At 43.2% G+C, this 15,059-nt stretch overlaps 1 protein-coding gene across 12 annotated transcripts in view; it reads left to right on the top strand.

Annotated features, from left to right (window-relative positions):
- The window catches only part of RGS6 (regulator of G protein signaling 6), a 582,245-nt gene that overhangs the window by 485,759 nt on the left and 81,427 nt on the right, over window positions 1-15,059 (top strand). For all 12 annotated transcript variants that reach the window (XM_027569202.2, XM_027569199.2, XM_035727884.1 and 9 more), the window contains exon 13: window positions 11,597-11,707. In XM_027569202.2, the coding sequence (XP_027425003.1) occupies window positions 11,597-11,707 (111 nt within the window). The remainder of the gene's footprint in view (window positions 1-11,596; window positions 11,708-15,059) is intronic.

The following is a 15,059-nucleotide window of genomic DNA, read 5'->3' as shown; positions in this document are numbered from 1 at the left end:
ATCAATTTGGGAATGCAAAATGAGGTATGCACAGTCACTGCAAGAGTCACACCACACTGCCCCACTCAGTTGTCTCATTCCCTATCTGCCCGTGTACTTGGGCTGTCCTTATCCTATCCCTGGGAGCCATTGTGCATCACAGCTGACTGCTGAATTGATTTTTTACATCATCTTGCTTGCCCATCTCGGGATCGCGGCTGCTCTCTGAAATTGGATGCTGGTTCCTTCTCTGCCTCCCAACCCTCCCTGATCATGAAATGTAATTAACAAAATGAGATAAGACAGCAAGGGGCTGGATCCCCTAAGGGTTATTAAAAACCTGCTAGGGTGATGGAAGTCCATGAACTTAATATTTAATGATAGTTTCGGGGAAGGAAGAAAGGGGCCGAAGAAGTCATTACAACTTTGCTTTTATGTGATTCCAGACACTGTGGGCTCCTTGCTTCTTCTTTCTCCCAGCCCACCTTAGGGGACAGAGAAGGAAAGATCAGAGGCAACGTGATAGCCAGGGTGATTGTATCCAGACCAAAACCTAGAAGGGCTGAGATCCCTGGCCTGGCATATGCTCTTCTTGCTGAGGGGCTAAATTCACCCTCACGTCCCTTCACCCGTCCCACTTCTCTCCGTGGAATGTATCTTCTCTTGGTGACCCACAATTTAGGAGTTCTCTATAGTCTCTCTTTTCCTCACCTCCAACATGAAAAAAAACTGGATGAACGAATGAATGGATGGGAGCCAAAGGTTCCTCTTCCTTCTCTGCAGTATTGCTTGCTCTCCTTTCCCTCTCTAGCCAGAGCCTCTTTCTGTCCTGGTTCCCTTTAGTGAATCGAGTCTAGCAAACCACACATGCAGTGCAAGGGGCTGCAAACACACTCTCCTAGTCACCTTTTCCACATTCAGTTTCCAGGTTTCCTCCCCATTTAGAGGCCCCGATTTTCTAATAAGTGTTGTAGCGCATTTGTATTATATTTCTAAAGGAGGAATGATGGTCATTGTCCCACAATGCTTTACACTCCATGCCTTGTTGTCCCACAGCTGCAAGCCATCCCTCACTGTCCGTCTCCGCAGACTTTGTGTCTCCATCTTCTCCCACACCTGCTCTGTGGACCACACTCCATATGTGTGCGTCACTCCAAGGGTCCCTTCCAGGCACCCCTCAACCCATCACTTCTTCTTCCAACTCGCCTGTCTTACTTTTTTTGCCATATTCTATACAATTTATAGCAAAACTGTGTATTTTTTGTTAAGGGAGAGAGGATGAATTCTAAAACTTTTCTCTCAGATTTTTTTAAGTGGTTGGACTAGAAGTTTTCTAAATTCACTTTTGTTATTTCTCTCCTCTCTAGGTTTATCAAAGGTAGAACCTAATTAACAATCTATATTAATAACCTCCTTTATATATATACAGTTAGTTGACCCTTGAACAACATGAGTTTGAACTCCACTTATACAGGGATTGTTTTCAATAAATACAGTACAGTACTATAAATGCATCTTCTCTTATGATTTTCTTAATAACATTTTCTTTGCTCTGCTTACAACACATCATACATATAACATACAAAATATGCATTGTTTATATTATCAGTAAGGTTTTGGTCAACATTGGCTATTTGCAGTTAAGTTTTGGGGGAGTCAAAATTTGCATGGATTTTTAACTGCACGGGGGCTCAGTGCCCCAACCCCCATGTTGTTCCTGTTGTTCATGTTGTTCAAGGGTCAACTATAAGATCTATAACATATATATGTCATATATATGAGCCCCCATATATAAAATATGTGTGTGTGTGTGTGTGTGTGTTTGTGTATAAATATATAAAATAACCCATGACTACTGGTCACAGTTGTTAGAAGCCATGACTTTGCTATTAGCTCGGTGTGAGCATCATCCTGTGAGCCAGAGAGCTCTTCACCATTTCATGGCACTAGTAGGTACTAAATAATGTTAACTGAATGACTGACCGTGGGCTCCACCCTTGGCAGCCAGGTGGTGAATTCCTGCCCCCTTCTACAAGGAAATGGAAAGGACTATGGGGATAAATTGGCCAGCTCCATCCTCGCCCGAGAACCAGTTCACAGCGCCTGATGTTGATGGGTAGCACATTTGCTAATGGTTGGTGTGTCAGGATCTTCTACTAATGTGAGATTTTGGCCTTTGATAATGACACCATCTACTAATCAGAAGGAGGCAGAGATAAGGAGACAAGGATGTTAAAACTGGTCAACGAGAAATCATGCTCCTAATGGACTTCCTCCGGATTTCCTGTATTTATTTTATCTTTTCCATTTCCTCCTGTATTAGTCAGCTCAGGTGGCCATAACAAAATACCACAGACTGGGTGACATAAACAACAGACATTTATTTTCTCACAATCCCGGAGGTTGGAAGTCTATGATCGAGGTGCCAGCAGGGCTGGTTTCTGGTGGGGCCTCTCCTCCTGGCTAGCGGATGGCCTCCTGCTTGTTGTGTCCTCACGTGGCCTTTCCTCTGTGCACACACACAGGAGAGAGTGCTCTGGTGTCTCTTCCTGTCTTTATGACCAAAGTCCTATCAAATCTGGTCTCCACCCCATGATCTCACTTAACCTTAATGACCTCCTTAAAGGCCCTATCTTCAAAACAGTCACACTGCAGGGTTAGAGCTTCAACATATGAAATTTTGGCGGGGGTGGGGGGGTGGGACACAATTCAGTCTGTAACACCTCGCAATTCTGCTTGGGTGCCACCCACCCCCAACGATCTGTGGACATTGTTACATGTGTGCTGTTATGCGGCAACTGTCTGCCAAGCTCTTTCCATGCCTCTCTGTTCTCTCTCTGTGCTCTCCCTGTCCTCTCTCAAGTCTTCCTGTAGTCATTGATGTTGACTTTGCACTCAAACAGGACTGCTACCTCCCACATTGCCTACTGGCCCATTTCATTGTCTGTGTGTGTCTCCAGGAGACTCTGATATCTTGTCTGTGCCCTGCAAGGAAGTACATGTTCTGGGGGAGAGGAAGCCTCTCTGGGTAATGCTACAAAGGGCTGCCTCCATGAACTCCCCTTCACATTCCAATCATGTTCATCCTTCTTTCAATTCTACTGCTTTGTTGCCAGGCAATAGAACCCCAGCTTGAACTCAGTTCCACTGAAGGACCATGTGCTCACCCACAGGCTACAAGGAAGAGCTGCAGAGTTGAGCTCAGGGAAGGCCGGCAATACCCCTAGGCTCAAGAACAGCTGGAGCTGGGGCGCACCTGGGTGGCTCAGTCAGTTGAGTGAATGACTCTTGATCTCGGTTCGGGTCTTGATCTCAGAGTCGCGAGTTCGAGCCCCATGTTGGGCTCCACGCTGGGCGTGGAGCCTACTTAAAAAAAAAAAAAATGCTGGCGCCAGGGCCCCAAACATTCCCAAGGCTTCTTCTTCATCTCTTGTCCTGTTCCACTTTCCATGTTGACCTCATCCTCTTTCATCACAGACAGGTGTTAGGAAACAGGACTGCCTCCAGCCCCTGAACTTTGTAACTGCAGTTTCTACACTTGAAGCTAGAGAAAGAGGGTAGCAACCCAGCCTGGGTCAGTAAGGTATCCATTCCTGGACGGATCAACTGTGGCCGGAAGCAGGGCTTATAAGCACTTGGCAGCCCCTAAAGAAGCCCTGGGTACATGTTGGGGTGAAACTCCCAGGAGATGGGTGAGACTGAGCAAGAACGCAGAGACATCTTCTGGGCTAGTTCACCCATTCTGGAGGGCTTCTCACCACCCAGGATCCCTAGCTGCTTCACTCAGACCCCAAGAGACACAGCACAAGGGTCAACCCAACCAAGTACACTCACTATATTCCTAGATAACATTTCTGTCTCCATTTGTACCTCTTTTCACACCTGAGAAATGGCATTGCGCAGCCTAGATGCAGACCCTCGTACAAGATGCCTTGTACTCTCTCTGCGTGAAGCTTAGGTCTTATCCTAGGCAACCAGCCCATTGTTCCTTTCCTCCGTATCCCACTTTGGAAGGGTTAGCTCCTAAGTAAGACACCTCCAGCCCAGATGAGCAAGGGCAAGGTGAGCAGTGCTTGCTTTCACGCCACCCCTTGTGCTGTTTCTGGCCAGTCTCGTGGTGTTGAGATTAGGGGAGAGGCGATCCTCTTCCATCTCTTCCTAGGGTGGGGTATTCTTTCACCTTCCCTCAGTCCTCTGCCACCCTGATTATGGAGTTAACCTTCTCTGCCCCTCTCTCTGAGAAGGATCAGCCCCACAAAAGCTAGGAGAGGAGTTAAGGCAACAGACTACTAACAGCCAAAGCCACTCACAGGAACCTCCAAGAGAAGGCACTTGGCTATCTCCTGTCTTTTCCATGAAGTGATGGCAAACAGGACACGGGTGAGCATAGATTCATGAAAACTGAGTTTATTTGCACAGGTTGTGACAATGACAATGCAATAAAACATGTTGCTGCCATTCTCAAAAAGTCCACGCAGGCCATGTACAAACCTTTTACCTACCACCACACCCTCCGTTAAGTGACTTCATTTTCCACCTTCTGCACAAATGCCTCTCAAATTACACCCGTGGAAGACAGAATAATAGTCCCTCAAAGATGCCCAGGTCCTAACCCCCAGACTCTGTAAAAGTGTCAGGTTACATGACAAAGGGGGATTACATCTGCAGATGGAATTAAGGTTACTAATCAGTTAACCTAACACAGGGGGATTACCCTGGATTATCCAAGTAGGCCCAGTGTAACCAGGAGAGTCCTTGTTGTAGACAAGGGAGGCAGAAGGGTCCGTGTCAGACCGACACAATGTGAACCAGCCTTGGCCAGGCACTGCTGGGTTTGAAGAGAGAAGGGGGCCAGGAGACAAGGAACATGGGACATCTCTACCAGGGGGAAAAGGCAAGGAAATGGATTCTCCCCTTGAGCCTCCAGAAGGAACTCAATCCTGCTGACACTTTGATTTTAGCCCCACAATGTCCATTTCAGACTTCTGACACTTAGAACGATAAGATAATACATTTGTCCTTTTTTAAGCCACCAAGTAGGTAGCAATTTGTTACATAGCAGCCGTAAGAAACTAATATACCATCCAATCTCTCTCTTCCTCTGAGAATCTCAAGATCTTCCTTTCTAAAATACCTCTAAAACTTTCCAAGTCTCAGGGCACCTGGGTGGCTCAGTTGGCTAAGTATCCAACTCTTGATTTCGGCTCAGGTCATGATCTCATGACCTGATGATGGTGATCTCATGATCTCAGTGTCATGAGATCGAGCCCTACTTTGGGCTCTTGGCTCAGTGGGGAGTCTGCTTGAGATTCTCTCTCTCCCTTTCCCTCTGCCCATCCCCCTTCCCTCCCTGTCTTAAAAAAAAAAAAAAAAAATTCCAAGTCTCTTGCTTGATCAGAACATCCTGGAATAGCCCCGTCTAATTCTGATGATTCAGTCAGTACATTCCACTTCTACCAATAAAATATTTCATGTAAAATGCACATGCCCATACAATTTTTACTGTTTTCTTTACAAAGCCCCTTACCAACTTTATTCATGTAGCTATACTGTAACAAAATAGCTGTACCTCTTCCAATACAACAAATTTCCCTGCTGACCAAGGTTGCCCATCACTGGTGCTGGGTGACTGATTAGTGATCATCCTGATCTGAGCTCTGTTGCTTCGGTACAGACTGTCAGGCATTTCTGTAGGAAGTTCTTACCCCTCTCTTCACATGTTCTTCCACGCATATCTAGGGTCCCGTCTGAACCCTGTTCTGAGAAGGCACGACGTGGGGTGAGGCCACGGGAACAACTTCAGTCACAATGAATGCAGGTTACATAGTCCTATCTTGCGCTCTTAACTTCAGTGGTTACAAAAATCACTCCTTGGGCTCTCAACTACTTCTCTTGAACCAACATCACCCATTAATCTTACCACCCCTCTCCACCCTCTGAAGGTATCCCCAAATTTCTCTAAAAGAAACCTGGCTGTGAGCCCTTGTTTCACTACAGCGTACATCCTCCTAGCTGCTCCCTGGCCCTGTGAGGCTGCTGCCTTGGGCTGGTCAGCACGACAGCTGTCTTCCCTGGCAATGAATAACGGGCCACCAACAGGCAGGCTCCCCCAAGTGCTCAACTACTCAGAATTCTCACCCAGCCTCTCATGCACCTCCCCTGCCTCCTCTCATCCCAGGCCCTCCTGCTGGGCTCCATCCAGGGACCTAGGGGTAGCGTGGTTGGTCAGACCTGCCTTCGCCAGATGAGGTGTGGCCATGTGGAATATCTCATAAAACAACCTGGAGAGACAGCTGGTACAACCTCCAGCCTGTCTTTACAGAAATCTGAGGAGGGGTAAGGAAGGCAGGGGAGGAAGTTTTGTTTTTCCATCCCTATGTATCACTTGTGGGAAATCCATTTTTGGTTGGAAAAAATCCCCCATAACTTGAAGTTAACTAGTTAGAAGACTCCCCCCTGCCACACACACACACACACCCTTTACCTTGGGCTCCTCGGGTAGAAGTCTTTGATTGGAGACTGGGGCCACCGGAGGCTGAGATCATTGGAATGGCCAGGGGCAGACGTTCTGGGAGACAAAGGTGTCACCGCTAAGGAGAGCTCCATGGACTACATCCACCATCTTAAATTCTGAGAATTCTGTGGATGCCCAAGTACGTCATAATCAGGAAAGCCCCAACACCTCATCATGACTCAGACACATCTCACCTGGCTCATTGTCCCTGAAAGAGAATTGAGGTTACCAGCTGCTGGTTAGTTTTCGTGCTGATCTGAATAAAGGAGTCAGGTAGGCAAGGGTGCCCTCTCCAGCCTCATGCCTGGATTCTTTCCTGTTACCTGCAGTGGGTTGAATAGTGGCCCTCAAAAGGGTATGTGCAAGTCCTAATCCAAGGGAACTGTGAATGTGACCTTATCTGGGAAAAGAGTCTTTGCAAATGTAAATTAAGGATCTTGAGATGAAATCACCCTGGATTATTCTGGCGAACCCTAAATCCAGTGACAAGAGAGAGAAGGGAAGGAAGCCCAGATCCAGAGGAGAAGTCATGTGAGGACAGAGGCAGAGATTGGAGTTACACATCCACAAGCCAAGGACTGCCTGGAGCCACCCGAAGCTGGAGGAGGCAAGGAAGGATTCTTCCCCTCAAGTCCCCAGAGGGAGCATGGGCCTGCTGATAGCTTGATTTCAGAATTCTAGTTTCCAGAAGTAAGAGAGAGTAGACTTCTATCATTTTAAGCCACCAATTAGCGGTCATTTGTTACAGCAGCCCTAGGAAACTATTACGTGCCTTAATGTGCAACCAATTTCTCTCAAAAAGAATAGAATTATCCCAAGTGGCAAAGGGAGGGCTCCCTGTGAAGCTGTCACAGCACCCTTCCTGCCACAGTGCTGCCCCCAGAGCCTTAAGATGCCACAAAGCTCTTAGGGATGAAGGCTTGTCTGGGCACACTGCCTGCCTTGTGCTCCAACAGGGACAACATGCCTCCACTGCACATGGTGATTGCAATCACATATCTACGTGTATAGAAGATTTGGAAGATTCTTTTGAAATGCTTTTCCATTTTTTCTCAAATGGTCCTGGGTGCTCAACGAGGCCGTTATGTAACATGGGGAACTTGACAAAGATCACTTAAATGGTTCACCCAAGAATGAGAACCAAGGTTTTCCAACTTGGACCAATGCTCTTTCTACACCCCTGCTGGGCAACAGTGCACACCTGGGACAGCGAGGAGGCTGTGAGGTGATGGGAAGTCTGCAGTCATGTTTAAAGCCCGAAAGTATCCTAGGCTCCTTCATTTTAATTGGATGAATAAAGTGTGTGTCCTGAGCTCCTCAGAAAATTAAAGAATTAGATGTGGTGCTTCTCAAACTTCGCTGTGCATATGAATCACCTGGGGAATCTGGTTAAAATGCAGTTTCTGATTCTTTAGGTCTGGGGTGGGACTTGAGATTCTGCATTTCTTACAAGCTCTCAGGTAATAACTGAGCTGCCTGTTTGTGGACCACACTTTTTGAGTGGCAATGAGATGTAGCTGCTGGCTAATTTCTTCACACTTACAGCAGTAATTAACCATGCTTGCCCTCTAATTCAGTAGTAAGAACTGTGGCTCTGAATTTATCATTTCAGGAGAGATTGATGACACTCAAGTTCGCAGTGCTTAGAGAAAAGTTTTATTGTGGATCGATAACCATAAAAATATTCATACCTTTTGGTCTAGTAATTCCACTTATGGGTGTTAATTCTAAATAAATAACCCCAAAAGATGGAAAAACCTATGTGAACAACAGTGTTCTACTACAGCATTATGTATACTAAAAAAATATATAAAATCTGTGTCTATTATAAAGGAAATTATTACATTAATTATAATAAATTCACTCAAGACAAAAGCAACATGTAAGTAAAGGAATAAAAATTATATGAATGACACGGGCAACAAATTAATGGATTAACCATTTCAACAGATTTTTCCCAGATTGAGAATCTATGGAATTAAAGTATAACCATGGGCCCCTATCTCTATTGTATTTTTTAAAATTGGGTAGTGAAGACAAGGGTGATGTCCTTACAATTCTTATGCCTTTCTGTATTCCTGAAATATTTCAAAATTTAATTTAAAAAAAAAAACCAAGATGTTGGGGACAGAATGAAGAACATTATAACCTACATGTTAAGAGTGTCAGTATTATAATAAAGTGAGCCAGATTGCCCCCCAAAAAATTTGGTCTTGGCTCTTGAAGGTACCAGAGACCATGGAGAGCAAGAATAAAGCATGGGCTAACCAAGAGGAATGGGTAAAGTCTGTCTCTGGATCTTTGGATCCCTAGATACCTGCCCCACTAGAAAACTATCTCTCCCCAGTTTCTACCACCATAGAAGATGAGCAGTTTATTCTCCAGAGAAATTGAGTCACATCAGTTCCAAATTCAGGCACCTCTCATCATAAACGGCCAGGTGAAAACAGCAAATTAATTGAAGATCAACATCCTGAACAGTGGGATCTTCCATCCCGTCTCTGCCTGGCTCTCAGCCCTCCAGGAGCTAGATGTATATGCCCACAGGCAAGAGCCTAGGAAACTACAACCTGTGGGCCAAGTCTACTCCACTCTACTGTTCTTGCAGATAAAGTTTTATTGGAACCCAGTCACGCACATTCATTCATGAATTATTTATGACTGCTTTTTGCTGCAACAGAAGAGCTGAGTAGTTGCAACAGACACCATCTGGCCTGTAAAACCTGAAATATTTACTGTGTCTTGCAGAAAACGTTTACTTACCCTTGCTCTAGAGAAAAATCAATGTCCCCCAAGGAGAGCCCCCAAATCCCTCATTTGGAGCTCTAGTGAAAAGTCTGGTGAAGCCCTGTCCACATACACACTGAGTTCTCCAAGCAGGTTTTAGTATTTTACTCTTACGCACAAGTGGATGTCCGGAGGTTTTCCAGACATTCAAGGGAAACCCCAGTGTGATGCAGTATGATGCAAACAAAGAGCAAAAGGGACTTGGAGGAACCAAAAACTATTTAAAAAAAAAAAACAGAAAATAAAAATATGGAATTAATATCCTCAGAAATATTAATATCAGCATCACCTGGGCGGCTCAGTCAGTTCAGTGTCCGACCCTTGATTTCAACTCAGGTCATGATCTCAGAGTCATGGGATTGAACCCCGCCTCGGGCTTCGTGTTCAACAAGGAGTCTGCTTGAGATTCTCTCTCTCCCTCTCCCTCTGCTCCTCCCCCTCCACTCGCACTCTCTCTCTGTCTCTAAAATAAATAAATCTTTTTAAAAAAGAAGAAATATTAATATCAGATATCAGAAGATATTTCATCCATACATCAAGAACTAGATCCTATGATAAACAAGCGTGAACTCTGGAAACTTAAGAAAGTGATAGCCCAAATTAAAAACATAAATAAATAACGAGATGGAAAGGACTGTCAAGCAAAAAGACAAAAAGATGAAAAATGGCAGGGCAAATTTAAGAAAATTAGATTACCAATCCAGAATGTCCAATGTTCAACTAGAAAGAATTATAGCAAGAGAAAACCAAGGAAATGACGGGTATGAAATTAGCCAAGAAGTAATACTTCTGGGAAATTTTTTTTAATCTCTTGCACCTTACACCCAGCACAGTAAATAAAAACAACCATCAAGGGCCAGGGTGAAATCTCAGAGCACTGCAACGATGAAGAGAAGGCTGTGTCTCTAGAGAGGAAAGACACTAAGCAAAAGAACAAGACTCAAACTGGATCCAGAATAAAACTGGATCAGCAGTAACACTGGATGCCAAAAAGCACAGTAGAGCATCACCCTCAGAACCCTGAAGGAAGATAATTTTTTCCCTGGGGTTCTGTGTCCAGCACTGTCAGCCAAGTATAAAGATAAAATAAAAATATGTTTAGCCCTGCAAGGACTTGAAATAGTTAGCCTTTACGCATCCTTTCTTAGGAAACGACTCAAGGAGTATTTCAACACAATCAGGGAGTAAAACCAGTAAACAGAGTGAAGTCCAGAAAAGCAAGGGCTCCACACGGAAGTGAATGACGTCCCAGGAGGGTGATTTTACATCAGGCGTGTAGAGCCAACCGTCCAGACTGGAGCGAGAGGACTCAAGACTTTGAAGAGAGCACCTCTGGGAGACGGGGAGACAGAACTGAACAACGATTATGTAATGTCTTTAAGATGTGGAAAAATTATTGCTAGGCATTTTACAGATTTGTTAGAAGGCTTGAAGAGGGTAGTGTGCTACTTAGTGCCGCAGAAGACAATTTGTATCTAGTTTAATAATGTGGACAATAATAAATACTGATTTAACAGAAATTATTATATGTCTCTTAGGAGGATCATGGGAGGAGATGGGGGGGTGGGAGATTTGGGGACTGGTGAAGGGAAAGTTAAATCCTCATCTAAAATTGATAATCAAGAACAACTATAAAAACCAAATTTAGAAATATACAGGTAAGTGCTAAAGGAAACAGAAGGGTAGAAAATATAATAAGTCTCTGTGAGAAGGGATAGGAGAAAAAAAATCTCTATTTTTTTTTTTGCTAAAATTGTTGTTTTTGTGTGTGTGAAATCATTTAGTACTATGTTATTGTTTTAAAAAAATTATGTGGCCGTTTAAATTATAACTGATAAAACTAAGTCGCTCTGTGGAATAATGCTTATAATGCATTACCTCCTTTTGGTCTATCAGGATTTTAGTCTTTGTAATAAGGAAGTCTCCCAGGTAGGAACACTTGGCTGGCAGCCTGGAGGGCTTCCAGTGTCCTTGGTGTGACCCGGATGCCCTGAGATCCGTAGTCTCTGTGAGAGGGTGATACACAAGCAGGTTTGGACTTGTGTATCAGTCAGGCTAGTGCAGCCAGGAACGGATGCACCAGGGTTCAGGTAAAGAGTAAAGTGGGGAGAAGATATAAAATGCCTACATAACTATGACTGCATGATGCAAAAATGATGCATTCGTCATGAGAAGGAAACAGTTGGATTTGTCCCAGAATTGGGAGTAAAGGTGTTTTCCCTTTAACTTAGAATTATATAAAGACAGAATGTTTGTGTAAAAGAGAATACAAGTTTTTACAGGAAATCAGTGATGTTCTTTGCTTCCCTCCTGCAGCTTAATTGCTTACACGGAACAGTATGTGGAATATGATCCTTTGGTCACGCCGGCTGAGCCCTCCAATCCCTGGATCAGCGACGATATCACTTTATGGGACATAGAGATGAGGTAAAAACAACAAAAAAAAAGTTTTAGTGTTTGAGAAGGAAAGAGATGTGAGAAAAAAATCATGAGATAGTGAGATTACATTATTTCCTATTTTAATTTGACGATTTTTATCACTAGAACAGAAACCCCTCAAGTTACCTCCTAAGTCCTGCCCACACGTGGTTCTCCCTCCCTATAGCTTCGCTTTGTACATGGATACTCAGTGGCTTTCTCTGACCTCTCTCTGACCCTTGGATAGCATGATAACGGGGACAGTCCTTCACATTTCCCAGTTCTTTTTAAGATTTTATTTATTTATTTTGAGAGAGAGAGTATGGGGGCACAGAGGCAGAGGGAGAGAATCAGACTTCCTGCTGAGCGCAGAGCCTGACAAATGCGGGGCTCGATCCCACGACCCTGAGATCAGGACCCCAGCCGAAACCAAGAGTTGAGCACTCAACCAACAGCCACCCAGGTGCCCCCCATTTTCCTAGTTCTGATTGCTGAAGGGGAAAAAAAATCTGTCGGCCAATTTGTTTGTATATAACAGCAGCAGGAACAATAGTAAGAGCGAGCATGGACTCAGCACCAGCCACATGGTGTCTTGCCTGGAGTCCCCACAACAGGTAAACAGTAGTCTCATCATTGAACAGATGAGTAAACTGAGGCACAGAGGAGTTAATGAACTTGCTCGAGGTCACGCAGCGAGTGGGTCAGAATTAGGGTCAGAACACAGACAGCAGGCTCCAGAGCTGTGGTTTTCATAACTCTGCTCTCGGGGAGTGACTGCAAGTAGCTCTTTGCCTGTGAGGGAAGGTAGTGCGTTCTTTGACTAGCCCAGGAGCCAAAGCCCAGAGGGACTTGGACCAGAGTCACAGTCACCGAGGGAAGTGCACAGACACATCTGGTGTGGTGTGCCTTTGCACCCACTGCCCCTCGGCTAGAAGACTTTTTATTTCATTTTTCATTTCTTTATATCTCCCTCATTCGCTTTCACTCTTGCTCCTTTTCTGGTTTCTTATGTGGAAATGAAAAAATCTTATAAAAAGTAATAAAAATCTGGGGCGCCTGGGTGGCTCAGTCAGTTAAGCGTCTGCCTTCGGCTCAGGTCATGATCCCAGGGTCCTGGGATGGAGCCCCGCATCCGGCTCCCTGCTCTGCGGGGAGCCTGATTCTCCCTCTCCCCTCTCCCCCACTCGTTCCCCTGCATGCTCTCTCTCTCAAATAAGTAAATTGAATCTTAAAAAAAAAAAAATAAAAAATCTTTTAAAAAAAGTAATGAAAGTCTTTTGTGACTTTTATATTTTGCTTATTATAAAAAGTTCAAACTAGTCAGATGTACATAGCAAAGAAAAGTCTCTCTCCCCGCCTATCCAATCTCACTTTCCAGAAAGAATCTTTGTTTATAGTCTAATGCCATGGTTCCCAAACTGAGCCAGGGCACCCTGGACCACTGCAGGGAATTCACAGGGTTACCCCAGGATATTCTGCATCCTTGAGGGAAACACCGTGGCGTCTGACATGTTTCCGATACTGCATAAAGTACTAGCTTAACATACTTCACCGTTTTCAGCATTTCATATTACATTCTTTTCTTTGCAAATCTGGGTTTTCAGGGCAGTTGCTATGATAAAAGGCAAGTACTGTGCAAAAATCAAAATGGAACAGAAAATGAGCATGTTGGGGTCCAGTTTGATTCCAAAGTTTGAGAAGATGTACAGTGCTCAACAGGCCCACATTGTAGTTATTTAAGAATGAAGTAAACATTGTTTTTTCTTTCAATTTATACGTACTTTGTAGCTAGTAAGTTTTAGGACATAGATATTTATTAAGTCCTTTGGACCTGACTATTTAAAACAAAGCTGTTACATGGTTTTTTTGGCCCAGGGACACCATGAAAAATTTACTGAGACACTAAGGGTGCCATGAACTCAGGGAGTTTAGATTCTTATGTATATACAGTATCATATTCTTTTGCATAAATGGATTCATTATATATACATTGTCCCATAATTTTTTAATTAATATATCATGGGAACACATATAAATCCACCTTATCTTTTTCAGTAACTACATAGTGTCCCCTTGTATGAGTGTAGTATAATGTATTTAACCAGTCCCCAGGTCATAAATATTAAGGATATATCCTTTTGTTTTGTTTTGCTAGTATAAACAATGATGCAAAGAACATCCTTATACACAAGTCCAATTATTATTTTAGGATAAACTTCCAGGAGTGGAATTGCTAGGCCTGGCATGTTAATTTTGATTTTAGTTCATATGGCCAGATTCCTCTTAAGCAAAATAGTATCATTTTTTCATACCCACAGCTTAAAAGTGTCCATTTCCCACATTCCTCACCAACTCAAGCATTATTCTCAAGGATTATCGATCTTTGTCATCTTTGCATGTGTGATAAGTTAAAGTAAAAATCTCATTTTTTTTCCATTTCTTTGTTGAAAGACTTGAGAATCTTTTCTCATGGTTGATATTCATTTTTCTCTTGTGACTTGACTGTTTTGTGTTCTTCACCCACTTTTCTAATGGTGTATTTTGCTTTGGACATTGGGATAGAAAACAGTTACATTTTACTTGGATTATATATTTTATCTTTTCCTGATATTTCATGTTTTCCCGATCTCGTTCTTCTTGTTTCTTTTCCTCTTCCCTGATTTTTGCTTTATGAATCAAGTTTTGTATTAGCTTTCCTTACTCTAGTTTCTATTCTAATCATATTTACTATTAAATGTTTTAATTTTTAATCAATGGCATCAATTCATGCAAATAACAATAAATTATGTAAAATAAAAAATAGAAATTTCCCTTTGCCTCCTTCAAATCCCATTCTTCTTGATAGATCTATTAACCTGATATATTTTAGACCAACATACTGGGACTTAATATTTCTCCATCAACATTAAAAGAAAAATAGTTTGTAGATGAGTATCTTCTTTCTAATAGTTCTGACGTGCCCTACATCATCCCTTCTAATCTGATCCAAGAATGTAAATCTTTCCTTAACTCAAGGGGTTTCTCTCTCTCTCTCTCTCTCTCTCTCTCTCTCTCTTTAATCACTAATACTCTTTTTTCTGTTTTATCCTCTCTTCTCAGGAAATCCTGTTGTAGAAACTCTGAGCCTCTGGGATGGAGCAGCCGTATCTCTTTATCTTTTTCTCTTTTATAATTCCCATCTCTTAGTCTTTTTGTGTTATATTCAAGGATAGAATTCCTTGAATTACTCTTCAGAGCTTCCGGCTTGGTGTTCATTAATGTCTGTTCTGTGATTTTATACTTTATGAGTTTTCTTTTCCTACTGAGTTTTGGGAGGGCCCGTTGACAATCATGCTTTTCATTTCCAAGAATTCTTACTATT

Source organism: Zalophus californianus, chromosome 6, assembly GCF_009762305.2.
Source record: "Zalophus californianus isolate mZalCal1 chromosome 6, mZalCal1.pri.v2, whole genome shotgun sequence".
Taxonomy (NCBI): domain Eukaryota; kingdom Metazoa; phylum Chordata; class Mammalia; order Carnivora; family Otariidae; genus Zalophus; species Zalophus californianus.
The sequence above is the reverse complement of the archived record's forward strand: the minus strand, read 5'-3'. Positions and strand labels throughout refer to the sequence as shown.